Source organism: Phodopus roborovskii, unplaced genomic scaffold (genome assembly GCF_943737965.1).
Source record: "Phodopus roborovskii unplaced genomic scaffold, PHOROB, whole genome shotgun sequence".
NCBI lineage: Eukaryota > Metazoa > Chordata > Mammalia > Rodentia > Cricetidae > Phodopus > Phodopus roborovskii.
This window is the reverse complement of record NW_026126418.1, coordinates 37114809-37137588: the sequence shown is the minus strand read 5'-3', so window position 1 is coordinate 37137588 and position 22780 is coordinate 37114809. Positions and strand designations below refer to the sequence as shown.

The 22780-nt window shown below is 36.3% G+C and overlaps 1 protein-coding gene across 1 annotated transcript in view; it reads left to right on the top strand.

Moving 5' to 3' along the window:
• The first annotated feature begins 16452 nt into the window (after nucleotides 1–16452).
• Nucleotides 16453–22780, top strand: part of Xirp2 (xin actin binding repeat containing 2) — a 55132-nt gene continuing 48804 nt past the window's right edge. Inside the window, exon 1 of the mRNA XM_051184546.1 lies at nucleotides 16453–16530. Within this exon, the coding sequence (XP_051040503.1) occupies nucleotides 16474–16530 (57 nt within the window). The 5' untranslated portion in view covers nucleotides 16453–16473. The remainder of the gene's footprint in view (nucleotides 16531–22780) is intronic.

The window sequence follows — 22780 nt, the reverse complement described above, 5'->3', positions numbered from 1 at the left end:
GAGAAAATGTAATCAAAGCACACAGTATAAATTTTTTATTAAAAATAAATAAATCACCATAGCTTTAATTTCTAAACATCTTTGCTTTAATTTTTAAAAATATGTTGCTTTTAGTATACATATTAACATATCTTTCCCCAGATGGGGCAATAATGAGAATGCAATCTTGACAATGCATATGCTGGAACAGGATGCCTATTACCTCTTATTTTATAACATCTTACAGCTTTTAAGAAAAGTAATAACCCACAAGGGATTTTTTATATTTTTGCTTCCCATTAGTCATTCTAACATCCCATCCAAGAGGATCTAATATAATGGTCATACTGTTTGGGAAATGTTCAAGGCTTTGTGGAGAATTTTCCTGACCACTGTAGTGCTTTAAAAGAGTGAAATTGTCTCCTGAAAAACAGGTTGTTTAACAAGCAATGGGGCATTATTTCTCTCTCTCTCTCTCTCTCTCTCTCTCTCTCTCTCTCTCTCTCTCTCTGTGTGTGTGTGTGTGTGTGTGTGTGTGTGTGTGTGTGTGTGTGTGTGTGTGTGTGTGTTGCTTTTCTCCTTGATTACCTACCTTTACCAAATAGTATTCCACAGAGAAATTATATGGAGTATGGAATAAGTATAGTTTTCCTGATTTGGCTGGGTCTACCAGTCATTAATTTCAAAAGAAAAATATTATCAATTTTCACTGGAGCTTGTGGACCTGCCTGACAGAGAAAACGTTTTAACTTAAAACTTCCAGTCATTGTAAAGTTTGTTCAAATTAAGGGACTGGGTTTCTCTGAGACAAAATTGGATTGATTTAAGTACATTTTACTTTTCAAAGAAATGTGTTATTAGTTGAAGAAAAGCCACCATAGCATAGCTAAGTTAATGAGATTTATAATTAAGAGAGCAAGAACTTTTTTATTAAGATTCAGCAGAATAAATTTTAGTTTCTAGTCTTAACAGAAAGGTGAAAATTAAGGGAGACGAGAATTTGGAAATTCCTGAAAAGGGAAGAGGTTCTTGCTGTTAGCATAGAGATTGCTCCAGTAAACAGTAAATAGTTGGCTAATTTCTGCCTACACAATGATGACTTTAAACATGGACTTGACAGATAAATGTTTGTCAAAGCTATAAATTACTAAATCTCATCTCTGTTACATTGTTACTGCTTGTTTTGGGTCTTTTAACATATTGCTGGTTAATTGTGTCAATTTGATTAGACTGGAAGCACACACATTTGTAAAATTCAACTCTGAATGCTATCACAGAGCTTCCTGAGACAACTAGGTGACAAAGGGTCTAATCTAATGGATGGATCAATCTTTTAATCAAGTTTTATTATCAGAGGGGAGGAAAAGCAGGAAATAAAGGCTTGTTAGAGGAAATAGGTCACATTAAGTATCACTGAGGCCTGTGTCTTGCCCTGTTCTCCATTTCTTGATGCCAATATGAGTTATTCAGTTCCCAAGCCTTTCCCACCATGAAGGACTGCAAGCAAAGTAAGCAGTGCCACTTCATAAGCCATTTTCTAATTTGGCCACAGGGATAAAAATTGTAATCAGTACAAATGCTTATGGCACACTTGACACAAAATAAAACAGTGCAAGTGTTCTATGGAGTTTTCCCAAGCCCATGAGAGATAATGCTTGACTACTTTAGGAAAAGACACATTTTAAGTTTGTATGTATAGGTCATCCCATCTACCAATGATTTGGATATGCTCAAAATGTCTTTTGTGTGTGTGTGTGTGTGTGTGTGTGTGTGTGTGTGTGTGTGTGTGTATTCTAGAGAAGCCCAAGCTATTAGTGGTACAGGTAGGTATTTTAATCTATTTAAGAGACATACATTTTCTTTTAAGCATAAGTAACTCTTGTCCACGATCTCTTCATGGCTGAGGTGTGCATATTGGCTTCCCATTTCTTAAGATTCAATTTCGAGCCTTGAGAAATAGAAAGAAAAGAAAATCCTTGTCAGAAGACATGAGAACATACAAGATGGAGGATTTGGAGAGATGAAACTCAGGAAAATTTAGTGAGATCAGAATGAAGCATTAGTAAATGTAATATTTTAGAAACAAAATAGGGAAGAAGTTGCATCCAAAGGCAGAAACTCAGTAAGAGGTAGAAATGTAGATTTATATGAATACTAAGGTTTCCTCGAACAAGGACTTTAGGAAGAACAAGATAAACATCAATTTAAATAGAATAAATCCATAAATAGAAAGAATGTCTACAACCAGACTAATCAAATAGAGCAACATCTTTTTATGTAGAATGCACTTTTTTTTAAACCAAGCAACATTTTAAAGCATATGATTACTTAGTAGATAACAACATGAACAATGTGGTAAATCATATATAAATGGCTGTGTCTATTTCTTCTTGGTAGGTAGCCACAGGGTAATGGCGACTTGAGTTTATTTATTATCATCTTGCCTGTTCTAGGACAAGGTGCAGGAAGTTCTCTGCTCATGGGCCTTTGGAAATTAAAGCTCATGAACAATACTTTAAATTTATTAGAGTGAAGTATGAGAGAACATGAAAAGTCATATAGAGAACAGCATGGCCCATCTTTGAAATAGTATGTCCTAGAATATCTCTGTGAACCCTCTATTTTCATATGACTTTTGTGGTGCTTGTTTGTGTAAATTTGGTTCATTAAGGTAATGGAAACATGAAATTTAGATAAATCAGAAGAAAAATCCTACCTTTGCTACATACTAATTACACTGTTTATAATGTGCCTTATTTCTCACCATAAATCTATGTACCTGTATACTTTCTATGAATCTATGAATCCATATGCCTTCATCCAGGGCATATAGTAATATTTGAATGGTTAGAAGACAGAAAAAGCATGTATTTTACCCCACGAAAAGTACTACGTGGAACTCTTTCAATTTTATAAGATCGCATATAGTCTCCCTAAGTCTAGGTCCCATTATGTAGATAAGAAACAGAAGGCTTAAAATCAGTAAGCAGTTGATTTAAATTCAAACATTAATTGCCAGCGGGAGACCGAAAATCACAAATGATGAGTACAGAGCAGATTGTTTGTCTCCTTGTACTCTGACTTTGTTGGACAGGAGGTCCAACAAAGACTGATAGAATCGGATTTATAAATCTTTTTTTCTACATTGAATTACATGCTGATGAAACATAAGAGAAAGGGGAAGTAGTGGGGTCTGACACAGACTCAATAAGGAATCAAATATTTCTTTTAGAGAATGTACCACCAATATATCCCAGGTTTCAGAATCAGGAACTTTCTGCCTCGGCCTCCCTAACACCGGAATTTAATAGTTTTCATCATACCTGAGTTTGAAGTATAGTTCCTAAATATTAAGCTCCATTATTTAATTTAATTGGGAAAAATTGAAAGGGAAAATAAGTTGTCCTTAGATTAGTTTTAATTCCTTCATCAGTTTGGGCTGTATTCATTTTAACCTATTTTTTTATGCAAATCAGTGTGGTTTGGGGTTTGGCCAAGATATATACAATGTATGCCACTAGCTTTCTAATGATGACTGCATATGAAATGTCTTCAGAGAAGCTGGATTCCTCAGAAAGACTGACTAAATAAGATTTTTTTTTTGTTTAACTCATAAGTCAGCAATAAAATGACACAATCTGTTTTATTTCTAATTTTAGAAATAAGGGTCAGATGAACACTTCTTAGAATACCATATTTCTTGATGATTTCCTTAGTATTTTTCTTTCCAAGAAAAACATGACTGAATATAATAAAGATAATTTGTGTCCATGGTACTGACAGGCCAATGATTGACTGCTCTGCAAGAATAGGATATTAGTTCCTTTCAATAGTGGGGAAAGGAAAATTTAAGCCAAAGAAAAAGAGGAGCATCATTCGACCCTTCATCTGGGGGAGGAGAATAAATCACTAGAAAATTAAAGCCATGACCCCTGCAATGCATTTTCTTCATCTTTCAGTGAAGTCCATTTCGTTCCCTGTTGTCTTTGTTTATACCTTGCCTTTCATTAATGTGATCTCTGTAATAACCAAAGCAATGTAACTTAACAATCTGCTGTGATTTTCACCTCTAGATGCAAGCTTGTAAGAAGGAAAAAAGTTTCCACTTAGAGCTGTAGAAACTCAATTCACTGTTTTTCCTTTAATCTGCCTTAGATTAGACTGAAATCAATATCTAGAAATGATAAATATGTAGATATTTGGGAAGGAGACAATATTCATGCCCTAATTTAAAATTTACTTGGAAATATAAACATCGTATTTTAGTAAAAGGATCTTTACTAAAAGACTATGCAGGATGAAATAAGTGCATATAAAGAAACTCAAGTAGGTCCAGCCACTGTGCATTTGGTTCCATAGTTGTATGCACAGTGAATGTATAAGTTCAAATTCATGTGTGTGCACATATGTATGCTTGTCTACCTGCATGTGAGTCCCAGAGGTCAGCATCAGGTTTCTTATTGCTGTTTGTTTTATTTTGAGAATCATCTTTCCACAAACCAAGAGCTCGCTGATTTGCTTACTTAGTTAGCCAGTCTCTGTAGTGATCCACCTGTCTACCCCTCAAATATTAAGATTACAGGTGTGTATGATCAAGTTTTTGAAAATATTTTAACTTATTCTTGATAATTTCATACATGTACAATTTTGGTCAAATCCACCCCCTAATCTCTTCCCTCAAACTCCTACTAGAAGAGACCCATCATTTCTTCCTCTCAATTGTGTGTTCTCTTTGGTAAAACCCTGAGTCCATTAGCACTGCTAGTATATGCATGGATATATTGGATCATTCACAGGAACATGGACAGCATACAAGGGCCACATCCTAGCTCCCCATCCAGGAGCCATTAACTAGCTACACCTCCTCAACTGTGGGTGGAGCTTTGTGAGACCCTCCTTCATTCTGGCTAGAATTTTGGCTGAGTCTTATACATGCATGCAACCATGGGTCACAAGGAGTTCATGTGTGTGTGTGTGTATGTGTGTGCAATGATCTTGTTAATTCTAGAAATCACTGTTTCGATCAGCCCTCTAAAATCATTGGCTCTTACACTATTTTATGTGTGATTGAGTGATCTAAACTTGAATCTTCATGCTTACATAGCAGGTACTTTACTACTGCAATGTTTCCCCAGAACTTGATTTAATCTTCTGTTCACTACTTCATCAGTAAAATAGGAATACAATCCCTACCAAATATAAGAATCAATGTCTAATGCAAGGAAAATGAGGAGCCCATAATAGGCACTCATTAACTAATAGCTTATTATGGTGGGAGAGGTCTGATTGTTCTAGAAAAGAAAAATTGCCAACAGGAAACTTATGCTGAGAATTATAAACCATCTATAAGCATTTAATGGTTTGACTTATTTGACCATTCCATTGAAACTTAAATCATTTTGTTCAATTATTGATTTTTTTAAACAGGCCAATTATCTAAGCTAAGCAATTAATTTAAAATGTTTAATACCAATGTGATTAAATTCTCAAATATGCCCAAACTGGCAATATTTTCATTCTAATGATTATCAAATTTCTTCTTAAATCCTGCTCATTTATAATTGCTCTCCTACAAGAATTCATTTCCATTGTGATTGGGATCTTGAAAAAGCATCTAGAAAATCTATAGAGCAAATTATTTTCAATGAATTATTGATTATAAATTAAATGCTCATTTGACCCAAGTGTGGTTCAGTCTCTCCCTCTTGTATATGTGTATGTGTTCTTACTTGGGCAACTATCTGTATGTGTATAATGATTATATTCGTTTCTATCATAGTTTGGGTTTATATTGCTGTGATAATCAACTTGACCAAAAGCATATTAGGGAGGAAAGAGTTTATTTTATCTCACAGATTGTAGTCTACCGTCCAGAAAACTGAGAGCAGGAATCTAGTGACAGAAGCTGAAACAGAAACCATATGTCCAGGGGTGATGCCACTCATAATAGAGTAGGGCCTCTTGCATCTGTTACTAATTAATAAAATGCACCATATGATTGCCCACAGGCCAATCTCATGGGGGCATTTTTTCCTAAATAATCTAGGCTGTGCCAAATTCACAAAAATAGTCAGTACAATTTCTTATTGCTTTAGTCTCAAATAACCACAAAAATCAGGAAATATTGTTATACTGCAGTTTTAGGAATCCTGTGTCCTAAAGGAGATTCATTGAAGTTCTTTGGGATTGTGATACAAGGAAATCATCCCCTATAAAGATCTTTAGCTCCACAGCATTTGTAAAAAATAAATTTTTAAATTTAATTTATTATTTTACATGTCGATACCAGTTCCCTCTCCCTCCCTTCTTCCCTCCCTTTTACCCTCTCTGCCCCCTCACATACACACTAACCACCCTCCCCTCACATCCGTCCACCCCAATTCCACATGTAGGGCAATGCCATCCAGGGGCGTTCATGTAGAACTGACAGGTCATTTGAAGTAGGGACTAGGACTTCTCTACTGTCTCTAGGTTAAGGCAGTTATCTCTACATGTGTTAACAAGGTCCCTTTGTGCACCAGGGATACATCCTGGCTCCACTGTCTCAGGTCCCTTAGATTGCTCAGTACTTCTGGATGAGACCCATATTCGGGGGCCTGAGTCAGTCCCATGCTGGCTTCCCAGCTATCGGTCTGGTGGCTCATTAGCTCCTCCTTGTTCAGGTCAGCTGTCTTTATGTGTTTCTGCAACCTGGTCTTGTCCGAGAGGGAGACCTCTGCATCTGGGTTCTAGTTCGACTCAGTGTTTAGGTATGTGTGTATTCTTCTGTTTCAAAGAAATTAAAGAAGATACCAGAAAATTGAAAGATTTCCCATGCTCTTGGATAGGTAGGATAAACATAGTAAAAATGGCAATCTTGCCAAAAGCAATCTACAGATTCAATGCAATCCCTATTAAAATCCCACCACAATGCTTCAGTGATCTTGAAAGGATAACAATCAACTTTATAAGGAAAAACAAAAGACCCAGGGTAGCCAAAACAACCCTATACAATAAAAGAACTTCAGGAGGCATCATCATTCCTGACTTTAAGCTCTACTACAGAGCTATAGTTCCGAAAGCATCCTGGTATTGGCACAAAAATAGACAGGTAGACCAATAGAATCGAATTGAAAATCCTGATATTAACCCACACATCTATGAACACCTGATTTTCAACAAAACAGCTAAAATTATACAATGGGGCTTCAACAAATGGTGCTGGCACAATTGGATGATGGTGTGTAGAAGACTGCAGATAGACCCATGTCTGTCACCATGCACAAAACTCAAGTCCAAATAGATGAAAGACCTCAACACCAATCCAGCCACACTGAACTTCTTAGAAGAGAAAGTAGGAGGTACCCTTGAACAAATTGGTATAGGAGACCACTTCCTGAACATTACTCCAGGGGCACAGACACTAAGATCAACAATTCATAAATGGGACCTCCTCAAACTTAGAAGCTTCTGTAAGGCAAAGGACACAGTGGACAAGACCAAATGGCAGTCCACAGACTGGGAAATGATTTTCACCAATCCTATATCTGACAAAAGGCTGATCTCCAAAATATACAAAGAACTCAAGAAACTAGTCAACAAAACACCAAATAACCCTATTAAAAAATGTGGTACAGAACTGAAAGAATTCTCAATAGAGGAAATCAAAAAGGCTGAAAGACACTTAAGAAAGTGCTCCACATCCTTAGCTATCAGGGAAATGCAAATCAAACAACTTTGAGATACCATCTTACTCCTGCCAGAATGGCTAAAATTAGAAACACCAATAACAACTCATGCTGGAGAGGATGTGGAGAAAGGGGAACACTCCTCCACTGCTGGTGGGAGTGCAAACTTGTACAGCCATTTTGGAAATTAGTATGGCAGTTCCTCGGGAAAATAGGAATTAGTTTACCACAGGACCTGGCAATCCCCCTCTTAGGTGTATACCCAAATGACCCACATCCATGCAACAAAGACATATGTTCAGCTATGTTCATAGCAGCATTATTTGTAATAGCAAGAACCTGGAAGCAACCTATATGCCCCTCAACTGAAGAACGGATAAAGAAGATGTGGCACATCTACACAAGGGAATACTACTCTCCAGAAAAAAATAATGGAATCTTGAAATTCACAGGCAAGTGGATGGCACTTGAAGAAACCATGCTGAATGAGGTAACCTAGTCACAAAAAGAGGAACATGGTATATACTCGCTCATATATGGATTTTAGACCTAAATCAAAGAATCACCAGCCTATAATTCACACCACCAGAGGAACTGGGATACAAGGTGTATTCTAAGAGATTCATATAAAGTCCCTCACAGAAGCAGGAAGTGACAAGTCCTGCACAGCAAAGTGGAAGTGAGGGAGGCAGTGAATGGAGAGAGAAGTAGGAGAAAGGAACGGGGAGGAGAAGAAAATATGTGCAACTAGGAAGATTGAGTCAGGGTGGGAATAGAAGATGAGAGAGAGGGGGGGAGAGAGAGAGATAGTGAGAGAGAGAACATAAAAGAGGGAGCCAGTATTAGTTTGAAGAGAAAACTGAACCCAAAGAAAAGTCTATAGACCTACAAGACTACCGCCAACTAACAATTTGAGCAACTGTGGAAAGGCTACCATAAATGCTCTTCCTGGATAGTGAGATCAACAACTAACTTATCCATGAACCCTCACCTAATACCTGTTGGAAGCAAAAAAAATATTTTAAGTTAATATATGTTATAAGGTCTGGTCTATAAACAAAAATCTTTAGGTAAACTACTACTTTGTTCAATTTACACTAAATCTTCTCTTCTTCCTCTCCTGGGTAACTTCATTCACAAGCTGTCCTGTGGTATCTGGTAAACAAGACTAGTTGGAGAAAACCTGATAAGGAGACAAGAACCAGTCCTCTCTATTTCAGTAAGAGACACATCTTTGGGAATGAACAGTGTGATGCAACATCATGATGTTTGGGGAAAAATAAGATAATAGGGTGATGTGTTGAAGAGACAGTGTCCCCACATTAAGAGGATGGTACAAGACAGTTTTTGTTCTGCTGTGCCTTCCATTGGTGCTCATTTTATTCCCCTGCTCTCCCTCATTGTAGTTAAGAGCTGTGATTTATGCAAGTCTGGGCTAGACACTTGCTCTTTCATTTTGTTATCTATTTCCTTGTTTTAGAATATTCAAATAAGGATAAGAATATAAACTCTCAAACTTATTATGTATTTGTCATGACAGGAGTATTTGAATGCTTACAGAGACGGATTTTCTTACTAGCTAAGAAGTATGCAAATATTAAAATTAGATAAAAATGTATACTTGCTAATGGAATGTTATATCTAATGGTATTGTGTTTGGCACCCAAATCCAAACTTGGTTATAGGTCATCTATTTAGATTTGATAGAATTTAGCTCAGCCTTTTATCATTCAATTCTAAATCAATTTCCCAAGTACTAAACAGTTGACTTCTTTATTACACATCCAGACTAACACAGCAAGACAACTACTGCCTCAATGAAATGGGAGTTGCCTTCTCAGTTGCAGTATCTAAAATATCCTTGGCCTCACAGAAATCCATGAGACCTCCTTCACATTAGTTTCCTGCATCCTGGAATCAATTGTTGATATCAGAGAAATTTCATAGAAAAGGGGTTCAAATCACTTTTTTCTTCTAAGCTGTTTAAATTTATTTTGAACCTTAGAGTCTCTTTTTAGTCATTTACAATTGTGTTAACCATCCAGGAGTCTTTTAGATGTTTTATCGTACCTGTGATGTAAATCAGTTCATAACAGAAAGACAGTGTATTAGTTAGTGTACTCTAGAGGAACAGAACTGATAGAATGCATTTTTATGAACTCAAAGGGCATGTATTAGTATTAGATTGGCTTACAGGCTGTGCTCTGGCTAGTCCAAAAGTGTCTGTCTTCTGGGTGAAAGGCCAAGAATCTGATAATTATTAAGCACGCAAGGCTGGATATCTCAGCTGGTTCTCAGTATATGTCAGACTCCCAAAGAAGTGAGCTCTAATAGCAGAGAAGGAATGTCTCAGCAACACAGCAGATGAACATGGCAGCAAGACTGAAAGCAAAAGACAAAAAAGAAAACCTTCCTTCTTCTATGTCTTATTTGGGCTGCCACCAGAAGATGCAACCCAACTTTACAGTGGGTCTTCCTGCCTCACATGATCCAGCTAAGAAAGTCCCTCAATGTGTGCCCACCTAATTAGGCTTTAGTTGCTTCAAGATGTGGTCATACTGATGACTATTATCTATCAAAGACTCTTCTTAATTTTTTCTTCAGGTGCTAAGTAGGAATGCTAATAGTTGCTGAGTTCCAGACACATGTCCTTCCTAAAAGATGACTGAGACTTGTGCCTAAGGCATAAACTGGAAACAGAGATTCTAGCTCTACAGCTCACCAGCCATGTGACAAAAAGGAAATTTTAAAAGCCTTCTGTATCTTTGCTTTCTTGCCTGGAAAAAAAAATGTCAAAACAGTCTTTCCCCCTCAGCGTGATCAGGAAGGAGTATTCAACAAAGCTGTCTGATTTACAGAGGCCTGTTCTTGTTTTTCACTTGTAAATCATTTCTAGTTCTTTTTCACATAGTTCAGTGATGTTAGCATTTTCTGGCTTGTCGGTGTTCTTTATTGAAGTTGAACACTTAAACTCATGGCTTATTCTCCACCACTAGTTTTCTTTCCTCCTACAGACTTTGTCTAAAATATTTGACCTTCAATTTTTTGTTCCTGACATCCAATCCCAGCTTTCTTCTTGCTAGAAACTTTGTGTAAATATTTTGAGGTATTTTTATATCATGACATTCTATTGAAAACATTTTGTAAACTGCCCATTATCTTCTAAAGATGTTTTTTACTTTAAAAAATACTTAACACTTCATCCAAACCTGTACTTGATTTCCCATGTATGGTATTCACAAAGTCACCCTTTTTCCCCCTACACAATTTCTTGATGTTGCTTGATGTTTCATACTTTCTGCATCCCTTTCTCTCTCTCTCTCTCTCTCTCTCTCTCTCTCTCTCTCTCTCTCTCTCTCTCTCTCGCTCGCTCTCGCTCTCGCTCTCGCTCTCGCTCTCTCGAGCTCTCTCTCTCTCCCATACATGGCACAGCAGGTGTTTCAGATGTTATCTCCTGCAAGGCCCCCAACCCCCACTCCAACATCACACACGTGTTGCCTGCAAGCTCACACTTCACCTTGTAAAAGCAGACTACCCTATGTTCTTTGTGGATTTACTAAAGTAAACCTTATTAACTACATTATTAGAATTATTTGTTTTTAATCTACTCTGGCAAACAAAATCAAAGGAGATACTTATAGGCAGACATTCCTAAATGTCCCCTTTCTTATTGCTGACCTTATCGTGTGTTTCTATACAATGATAACTAGCACATGGAGAGTTGTAGGTATTAGATGAGCAGTGTCTTTCACCAATAGAATGCTCTTCTATCTTATTCCATACAATTTGTTACCATGAAGATTTTTGTTTGTCAAGAATATAGATTAGAAACCTTTTCTTCATTTGTATTTAACATAATTTGCCCAACAACTTCCTTCTAAATGGTTTTAGATTTATTGCCCATTCTGAGTTTATTCTTAATTTCTGTCTTTCAATATAAAGGTCAGTCAATCTGAAGTTTGTGTGAGTTATAATTGAGGAAGTACTAGCTAAGAGCCTTTGCTTGTTTTTGACTAGTTGTTGTTGTTACCTGGCCAGTATAGATAATGTTATTCTTTTTCTTATGGTTATCGATTTAGCTTCTCACAGACACTTTGGGTCACACAACTACCTTTCCATTAGCCAATATCTGGTTATATAGTTCCCCACGATATTCAGTTTATAAAGGGGATGTCTGAATTATGCTCTTTCATCACAGAAACTCTTCATATGTCTAATTAATTATAAATTTCTGATTGCATCTTAAACTTAAATGCTCACAAATTTTTATCAATAAAATGATATGGTATTTGATTAACTTCTGGGTTATGGTAATTATGTCCAATTATAATGGAATTTCATCTTCAACTATATATTTCCTCTACTTATACCTCACAGGGTGATGTGGGTAGCTTAGATTTTCCTCTGCTCTCAGTCTGTCATCTTCTTTCATGCTGTCCTTTATTTTCAGTCTATGGTTTGCCATAGTGTCTAATTTTTTTTTTCTAGTCTTGAAGCTTTCTTGTCTTTTGGTTTCACCTTGATCTCCACTGAGAATTTGGCTTGACTGATGTTGATTATATACAACAATGAGTTTCATTGTGATATTTCAATATATTATAGGGTTTTGCATAGTCAGTGCTTGGTAGGCAAAAGAGAAAAATAATATAATTCACATACATTTAAGTTATATATAAATAAGTCGGTTTTAATGTGTCTAATGCTTGTGTTTCAACCTAAGGAATATATTATTTTATTATAGAGTCATCCTTTTAATAAGACTTTTTCCAGAGCTACAGTCAGGGAATGTGCCTCCTGTATTTCAAAAGCAATGAGAAGTATATACATTTAGAAAACCTGCTGACAGGAAATCTGGCTTTATAAATGAGTCAGTGACAAAGCTCTTGTCCCTATGAGCCCTATCACACTGAGCCTTTTATGTGTGGACATTTTTTATGATTCTGGCAGCATTTTGTAGTAACACTCTGACCCTGGATTTATGTATCAGGATGCTGGCCTTTATTTCACATTGCTACTGTATAAAGATATTAGGACTGAATTTACAACATTTAATATTTTAAGATAAGTGTGTGATGAGGTATGCTTGTCATCTTTTATTTTTATTCTAATATTTAACTTGTGTAATTTTTTAAATTCAAATTCGAAATGTTCTAAATGGCTAGTTCATACTTGGATAGTTCATACTAAATGTGTGAATGACACTTTTGGGGTGTTTATTAATGGGAGCCTCTGAATATTGTTAAGTACTGTTCCTTTGACAACAGACTTGTGAAAGTAGGAGAAGAATCCAGGTTGAAATAATCTCATTGACTGACCGATGTTATATTTAGTATCTGGCCACTGATATTCATTATTAAAACACCTCAGACAAACACCAACTGGTAAATCCACAATATTCTTGGATTTATTGTTCAGACATGATTAATTTGTCAGGAATTCCCAGATAATCAATATTGCACTGGTGTTCTTTAAAAGCCACTTCTATCATGAACTCTCTACAGAAAGAAAAACTGAGACTAGTATAATGAATTTTTGAGGCCTGGGAAAAAATAATGAATTGATTAATTGAGTTTGTTACTAAAAGTTGTAGAAGAAAAGCTGTGTGTAACCTCTAGTTGCATGATGTTTTTTGAGGTACAAAAACAAGAATGTACATAACAACTTGGATTTAATGTACTATCGAATGAATTATATTACAAAAATGATCCTGTACATCTCTTTCCTAAGACAAATGCAACACTTAATTAAAAACATTCTTGCCTTTGGTCTCTGAAACTTGTCTTGAAGACATTGTATTTTTTAATATTAATTTTCTTTCAAAGTACTTCTTTGTATGTTATTTCTTTTTCTATAGTTTATTATGTTACATAAAGAATTAATGTTTTAATGATTTGGCAATTACATTGGTTTAAGCAATATATGGGGATAGATTCTAAGCAGAGAAATGCCATTAGCTCAGGAAACAATGGAATCTACCCTACTTCTGTGGATATCTTTACTTACTTGCACAATGAATTACCTGTAAGGCACATAGATAAGTAACTTCTAATAAAGTCTTTTTGTGATGAATAGTACCTATGAGGCTCCCTAACAGGGTATGTCCTAATATTTGGAAATTTCTCTTCTTCATGGAACACTTTTACGTTATTCTCTTGTCTTATTTATAGCAATGATTTTTGACTTTTCTCTGGGTACTATTTGACAACAAACATATTTATTTGTTCTTTTTATTGCCTTCTACTTTAAAAAAAATATTCCAAACTCATTTGTGTTGTTCTCTAAACTCAGATGCCCCGTTGTGTTTTTAGATGAGGGAATGATGAGGTCCAGTGACTCCCCCCACATGCCCTTAATGAAAGAGGAGTCTAGTCAAGGTTGACTACCATGTCAGATGTGATGAGTACCATATTAAGAGTATATGATACCTGGCTTAGTCAATAAGGAAAGGAACTTCATTTTGTTTCTCCATAAAGAAATTAGCAGATGTTGACTTAGAAGATTTGGAAGCATCATGGTTTCCTGTTGGTTCACTATTATTTTTCTATTCCATGCCCATAAAAGAACATACAGTTACTTATGAGGTTGGAGAACACATCAGAAATGCAGCCAAAAGGCTATGAGGCAATGATATCCAAAGTTCTGAACTTTGGTCGCTGATTAATAATAACATTGAATACTTTCCCAGAAAGTTAAATAAAAGAGTTGAATACTTCCTACCAAAAGACTATCTGTAAATTTGAACAAAAAGAAAAAAAAATGTTAGGTTAGGCTAAGATTAATCACAAAGGAATGATATTTGAAACTAGTAGTATACAAAATAACATTTCTAATATGAATGTTTAGTGAGTCACATTCCATAAAAATCTATATGGTTCTTACAATGAAGTGAGACCAGTGTAATTGAACATAAGATGGGCTATGCATGGGATAAAATTAGGATATCTCTTCTTTAGCATGTGAAGGACTTAGGGTGACAGTGGCAATTCTTTTGTCAGAAATGTTGTGATCTTATATAAGATTTTGGATGGCAGTTGAATTTAAAGAGAGCTGATCTTTGTGAGTCTATCAGTGTAGTAGCATCAATCACAGTGATCATAGAATCTAACTTCTTGATACTCTACAGCTTATATTTTAAAAACATGTTAAATAAGATACTTCCATTAAAACATACAAAAAATGTGTACTTGAACAAGAGTTCACAAATACTTAGACAGGGAGTTGAGTTGCAAGTTGTCCTGATTATTGTGAAGCCACAGAAGCTGTGCTTACCATCCATTGTGTACATAAGTCTGGAAGACACAAAGAAATTAAAAGTGAAGTACACAATAAGTGTTTTAATATGGAGGCTAAGTGTTGAGGAGAAAGAAGGAAGTGGTTATGGCTTGTAGTGGTTTAGACCTTGGACCAGAGAGGTTATATTAAACCACCTACACAATAAAATATACCAAACGGTTGTACAGGTTGTACCTTCTTTGTCCTGGAAGCTACAAGTCCTATGTGTGAGAAGTATGGTATGCATGATTAAGAGGTAAATACACACACACACTCATATTAGTGTGAATAGTAAACCATCTATGAAGTGGTATCACAAAGGCACTAGTTTAAGATTCTGGAAGATGTAGTAGAGAGGAGTCAAGATGTAGGACATGAGAGAAGAGGTCCAGACTCTTTCTCCGGTAAGATAAGACCGCAAAAACTCTTATATTGATAGAAATAAGTTAATATTTAAGACAGGGCTAGCCAAAAAGAAATGCTAGTAACTGGCCAACAGTTTTTTAATTAAAAACAAACAAACAAAAAACAAAGGTACTAGATTAAATAAGAAAACCTGGCTTTGAGACCAGTTCTGACATCCATGAGCTATCTAACAGTGGATAGTCAAGTAACCACAAGAGTTTTCATGCTCCTTTTACCAAAAAGTAGTACTAAGGCGCATGTTGTCTTATGTCTAAGGATGTATTTAGATTGTCTTAGAGTTACTGAGGTCCTTCTGCTTCTAGCTACCATCATTCTGTAAGCTTGTAATTAGTCTTTTTCTCTGGAATCTGGTGTACAGCTGAAATTTTCTGTGCCTGGGAGATGGTTTAGTAGGAAAATACCAAACTCTCTGACATGGGTGACAGACAAAGCTGTTTCAAACAATACTATTCATCTTTCTTATGTAGCATATGCCTTTGCAAATCACAGTAACAAATCAAAAGCATGTAATCCTTGGTTTTAGCTACATGCCTTCAGTGTTGATGCAAAAGGAAATATGCAAGGAACAATGTTTTACTTGCTCAATATTCAAACTTGCCCCCTTAGGAATTATGTGATCCTGGGGAGGCTCTGTGTTGCTGTTCTTTGTATTGTTTTAACTATTCTGCACTTTTTTTTTCCTGATGTAAACTTTAGGGAGTAGCATCTACCCACAAAGTTGTTTGTGAAGCCTATGAAACGTTTATGCAATGTTTGGCATAAACATAGCATATAGTGTTTTAAGAATGTTAATTATTTAGATTATGTATCCATTACTAAGTCATCATACTAGCTGAAGAATGAAGGGATAGGCATTTTCCAGCTTGGTCCTAAAGCTTGAAGAAGAAGAAGACATTAACAAAGAATGCTTGAAAGTGCTGTGATATTTTGCAGGCTGGTTAGGGGACCAAGAACATTAGGAGCCCTTGATAGTCATAACTTGATGCTGTTTTCTTCTCAAGTTGACACCTATCTGAAAATGCTACATTTGTTTTCAGTGACCTTCAACCAAACAAAGCCCAGAGAAGCCAGTACTGCTGGGAGTGAGGGTGAATCTAAGCTACTTGAGGCACTCTCCCTGAAAGAGCGGATGGCAAGGTACCAGGAAGCTGTTTCCAAGGGTGACACCCGCAGCTTCTCAGCTAATGTAAGCAACACTGTAGAACTGTGAATGAGGTGATATGCATGCTGTCTATACATACCTCTTAATATTTTTGAAAACAAGAATAGTACTAGGTGTTATGATACTTCTTACAAAAGAGAAAAAGAACAAATACATAAAAATGTGAATGCAATCCAGACCTTCTGACTTGAAGGACAGGTGTGCAGTTTGATGGTTCAACAAATCTGAACTATTTATTCTCTTGACCCCTCCCTGAGCTTTATTTTTCTGCACTGAACAATGGCACTAATCATCTACTATATAGGGTCTTGGGGAAGAACAGGGAGATAGCTTGTGTGGAAGCCAAGAGGCACTGCATAAATGTGTTATTATTGTCATCATTATAACACTTAACCTATAGCTATTCTCCCCAGGAAGGTTGAGAATTAATTTCATATTTTAATAATGTGGGCTTATGTGCTGCCCTCCTTCTTTCTGTGTATCATTCATTTAAATTCTCTTGCAGTGTAATTTCTTTTGCTTTTCTCTGTATGTACTGAATCCATTAGGAGAGGCTTAATCAACATAGAAATGAGATTATCAATGCAGGCACTTTACTAAGCCAATTATGATTATGGGAAACTCTGAGATGCAGAAAGACCACCAATTTTAGAGCCAACCCATAATAAAGTGATATTCAAAAGAATTTGTTGGATTCTGCATTCTGTGCCCTTCAGCTTGATGAAATATAACAATGTTCTTTTATAATTATAATCCCCAAATTAGTCTTGAGTGTATGTGCATGAGTGAGAGAAAGACAGTGAGTGAGACAGAGAGTTTCCCAAAGGTAGAATTTAAAAATAGCTATTCAACATTTACAAATTATTTAGAGGCAGGGCTGACTGTGCCAAACTCATTAACAGCCCTGCAATTTCAAATGACATTTAAGTTTCTACATAGTCATTAAAAACATTTTGGATACTGCATAGATTTAGAATGCATGTGCAGAAGTGACATGAGTAACTCGATCATTTCCAAAACAAACACTGTCAGCTCAACATCGCTTCCTGCTAGTCTTCCTAGTGAGCACCCCCTGCTGGAGTATTTAAGAATGTTACCAAGTAGTTTTAAATTACCAGGGAGTCGACAGAGAAATATATAAAACCTTAGAAGAAAAAAAAAATGTAAGCTATCAGATAGTTTCTAAGATGAGAAAATGCCTCATTAAATATGTGTTATTTAATAAACAATGGTTTTACTTAGGAAGACTTAGATCTCTTCCCATAATTGGATAATGTGTCAAAAAACAGATTAGTATCATAGCATGATTTATACTTCTAAAAATTAGAGCACAGTTGATTTTCAATTCAAAAATTCTAATAATTAAAAATACTTCTATAGAGGATGTTAACTCTGTTTAGTCATTGACTGATCTTTCTCTAGCCTTAACATTTTGTGATTTATTGACCTTTGCTACATTTATTCTATCCCTTCCATTGTCTAGCTGCTAGAAATACCAACATTTCCCCAATGTGTTCATACTCAGTGCCCTGTTTATTATTGCCCATTGTAGTTTCTGTGCCTTCAAATGGGCAAAATTTGAAATGCTACTTTAAAAAAAAATCCTTTGACCTTAAAAAGCAACTAGAAAAAAAACTCTTTTGTAATGGGAAACTCTTTCTTTTGAAAATTGTTCCCGTCCAGGATTTAGTAAAAAGAGGCCTATTTCAACCATTTTGACATTTTGTTACTGTTTGCAAACAATGTTCTTTGAGCCAGGATCACTCCTTATGCTTCTTTTATGCCCAATGCTTTTATCATGGTGATCAGAAATGAGATCTCACTGTATGCTGGAAGGAGTTCTTCCCCAATTCATGGTTAGTGAAGAATGAGCTGCTGTTGGGTCTGATTAACTGTCCATGGACTAGGAATATGCTGTGTTGTATCTGGAGGCTACTGAATGCCTAAGTAAAATGTATACAAATAAATTGAATGATTCTGTTCAATAAATGACAGAAATTAAGATGGATATGGAAGTTTGCTGTGTAAAAGAATACAATAATTATTTTTATTTCTGCCCATGTTATAGGCTGAAAATTTATCGAAAACTACTTGTAAAGGATTGTACAATTACTAAGTTAAATTCCTAGATCTATAATGCCAGTGCTATTCTTACTGTATTTAATGTTCCGTTTTCATACAAGAGAGTGTTTTAGCCTCCAAACTTCAAATGTGTCTCAAATATCATGACCAAGAAAATATTGCAATAAAGAACAACATTTATAAGCTCAAAAGCATTCTAGTAAATAGCATAAAACAAAGTAAAATGAGGTCTTGTCAGTGGTCTCAAATGCTGCATCACTTAGGTAAATTAAGCAACTTGTGATTATCCTACACCACTGACACAAACTTTGCAAGTGGAAAAACTAGAAGCCACAGATTCAACCCAAACTGAGTACAGTGTGCTTGAGCAGCTGACAGTGAGCAACATTCCCATTGTGCTAACTGCCACCTGGTATGTGTGTCTCTAGATGCCCACCATGCCCATGTGATAGTAGCAGTCTGTAGACAGCCCTAGAAGAAAGAATGAAGCAATATGTGCAGAGCAACAAATTAAATGCCAGATTCTGCAGTGTAGCTATACTCTTTATCTTTTTTAGCAGACACCAAAAATCTGCAAAGAGACATATTGCTCTGTCCAGTTCATAAAAAAAAAAAAAAAAAAAAAAAAAGTAGCTTCAGGAACCGGAACGTTAGCTCAGGATTTTTTTTTTTTTTTTTTTTTTTTAATCAGAGCAAGGAGTTTTGCGACATCCTAAATTATCCTGCTTCTCTTTAGTCCTAGTACCCAAAACATTTTCTTTGTCATTGGTTACAATTTGCATCTTAAATTGGTATTTACCTAGGTTTAAGTAGCGGGCATTTAAATTAACTCATTATTATTATTGACATACCCATTAGATTCCTGATCTTATTTCCAAGTCTAAGCCTCAGTTAAGAGTTCATTAAAAGTAATACACACTAGTTGAAGCATTCAGAGCACTGTAATAAACAAAGCAAGACCACTGGGGTGTTCCTATGAGTAGGTGTCACTCCAGATACAGCTACCAATGGCAAATCTTGCCATCTCACATGGGAAGTCCTTCTAAAAGAATATTTCAAAGCAGACTTAGCACCATTACTGTTCTCCTTTGGAGAGAAATCTATCTGACTCAGTTTGACAAACAGCAGCAGCAACCCTATGCACTTGTGTATGTGTAATGTCCCTGCTCCCAAAGTAGATGTCAAAGAAAAGGAAGGGTAAAGCTAAATTTTAATCCATATGGTAGGTAAGAAGTGAGCTGTACCTGTAAGCAAAGAACTAATACTTCTTTGAAGAGTACCTTGTATTCAACATAATTACTGAGGCTTTAAAAATAATTTGCATATGATTGTGCATTGCTTATAGATTTTTAAATAATGAGGTCCTTAACAATAATCACTAAATTCCTATAACCTAAAAGATATTTTATTTTCATATGGTCTATTCTAAGAGGAAACGTTCAAAATATTGGTAGATGGGATTAAAGGAACTATTGTGTCTTTAATGTTTCTGATTCTTTTTTGTTTGTTTGATTTTGTTTTTATTAATTTTTTATTTGTATTTTACATATTGATCCCAGTTCCCTCTCCCTCCATTACTCCCTCCCATTTTCCCTCCCTCCTATCTTCTCATACATCCTGACTACCCTCCCTTCCCATCCCACCCCACTGCACTTGTAGGGTGATGCCTTCCAGGAGGGGGTCATCTAAATCTGTTAAGTCATTTGAAGTAGGGACTAGGCCTTATATCCTGTCTCTAGATTAAGGGAGTATCCCTCCATGGGGGATGTGCCCCCAAAGTCCTTCTTTTGTACCAGGAATACATCCTGATTCCACTGTCTGAGGTCCCTTAGACTGCTCAGGCCTTCTAGCTGAGACTCATGTTCAGGGGGTCTGAGTCAGTCCCATGCTGGATTCCCAGCTATCAGTCTGGGAGGGGCCCATTAGTTCTTCCTTGTTCAGGTCATCTGTCTGTGTTTCTGCAGCCTGGTCTTGTCCTCCATCTTTGCATCTGGATTCCAGTTCGGCTCAGTGTTTAGTTGTGGGAATTTGTTTCTATTTCCATGAGGGCTCCATGATGGTAGATAAGTTAATTAGTCGTCGATCTCATTATCAGGGAAGGGCATTTATAGTAGCCTTTCCACTGTTGCTCAAATTGTTAGTTGGGATCAGTCTCGTAGGTCTCTGGACATTTCTCTAGGTTCAATTTTCTCTTAAAATCTATAATGGCTCTCTCTTTTATACTCTCTCTCTCTCTCTTTTCTCTCATCTATTCCTCCCCTGACTTCCTAGTCCCTAGTGCTCTCCTCTCCTCTTTCTCCTAGTTCCCTCTCTATTCACTGCCCCCCCCACTCCCCAATCCCCATATGTTCTGGAGATCTTGTCTCATTCCCCTTCTATGAGGGACCTTATATGAATCTTTTAGAATCCTCCTTATATCCTAGTTCCTCTGGTGGTGTGAATTATAGGCTGGTGATCTTTGTTCTAGGTCTAAAATCAATATATGAGCAAGTACATACCATGTTCCTCTTTTTGTGACTGGGTTACCTCATTCAAGATGCTTTCTTCAAGTGCCATCCATTTCCCTGCGAATTTCAAGATTCAAAATTTTTCCCCCACAGAGTAGTATTCCTTTGTGTAAATGTGCTATCTTTATCCATTCTTCATTTATCCATCTTCTTTATCCATTCTTCATTTGAGGGGCATCTAGGTTGCTTCCAGGTTCTTGTTATTAAAAATAATGCTACTATGAACATAGTTGAGCACATGTCTTTGTTGCATGGATGTGGATCATTTGGGTATATGCCTAAGAGGGGCATTGCTGGGTCCTGTGGTAGAATGATTCCCATTTTCTGTTTCTGATTCTTTGCTCTTTTAAATTTCAAAGTGAACATCAACCTTTTTGTGACCTTAGCATATACTAAATGTTGTAATTGTTTAGGAATTGCATTTAACATTTCAAAGAACTACAGAATATATATGGAATACATGGAAGAACACAACCATTTATCTTCCCTTTGAGCAATTCTGAAATGACTGAGAAAGCATGAAGCCAGAGAAAAGTTGTTATGGTAATACAAACACTCTAGTGCTTGACAGCATTTCAAATAACACTGCAAGAGCTCAGACTCAGGTAATTCCATATCAGTTCCTGAGATAGATGTATTTCTCACAGCCATTCCAGAAACCCCAGGTTATGCACCTAACTGTCAGGACTCCTGTGATTTCATGACTAATACGGTCCTAGGCTCGCAGGCCTATTTGTATCAGTACTGGACCAGAACCTCAGGAGTTCTGCTATAGTATGAAATGTCACTGAATCTCCACCCAACACATGTAGAGCTATAAGTTTCCTAGGGAAAGAGCTGACATGGGGTCAGGTTGCTTATCACTTGGCATCCAATCTGGATGTGAATTTCTAGGCTATTGAACTGTTTAATCATCAAAATGAAAGCCCTAGGCACTTTTGTACTTCCCTGGGAGTCATATACTATGACATGGCTCCTCGGTACCATGCAAGCTGTTTCCCAAGTTATGTATAAAGATCAGTTTTCTCATCTGAAAATGTGCCCCTCTAGCCAAACCTCCTATTCATGCTACTTGGTTCTGACATGGCAGTGCTCAAGGCCAAATTGGAACACACCAGCTCTAGTGAAGAGTAGCAGTGTCCCTGTCTAGTCATTGAGGTTATGACTGAGACAGACAGGAGTGATTCAGATTTGATGCCTTAACTTAATAGCCTGCATTTCAGAAAATAAGCTGTTTTACATTTCTATGGCTCATCTTCTTTAGATTAAAATGTAAATAAATGATGTCCATAGCTCATAGAATACCAAGAAGCATGAACTGTTGGAAATATAATGTATCCAAAACTCACCTCACACTGTAACTCTGGAATGTTGTGTTTTTACTGATATTTTTAAGTCGTTTTACATAAAGCACTTTATTTTGTTCATCCAAAATAATTTAAATAAAACTTGGTATTACTAAAAAAGATTTGAATAAATATTCTTGATAATGTGTCTGTTGCCTGTACAGGTGTTTGAGATTTTAATGACAGCTTTAGTTTGAGTAACAATTGATTTCATTATTCTCATACACACAAGTTATCTAGTATATTATTAGAGGAACATGGTACTCAATCTAATATAGACATCAACATTTACCTGGAAGAGGGTAATATTATTCAGTGTTATGAAGATATATTATATAC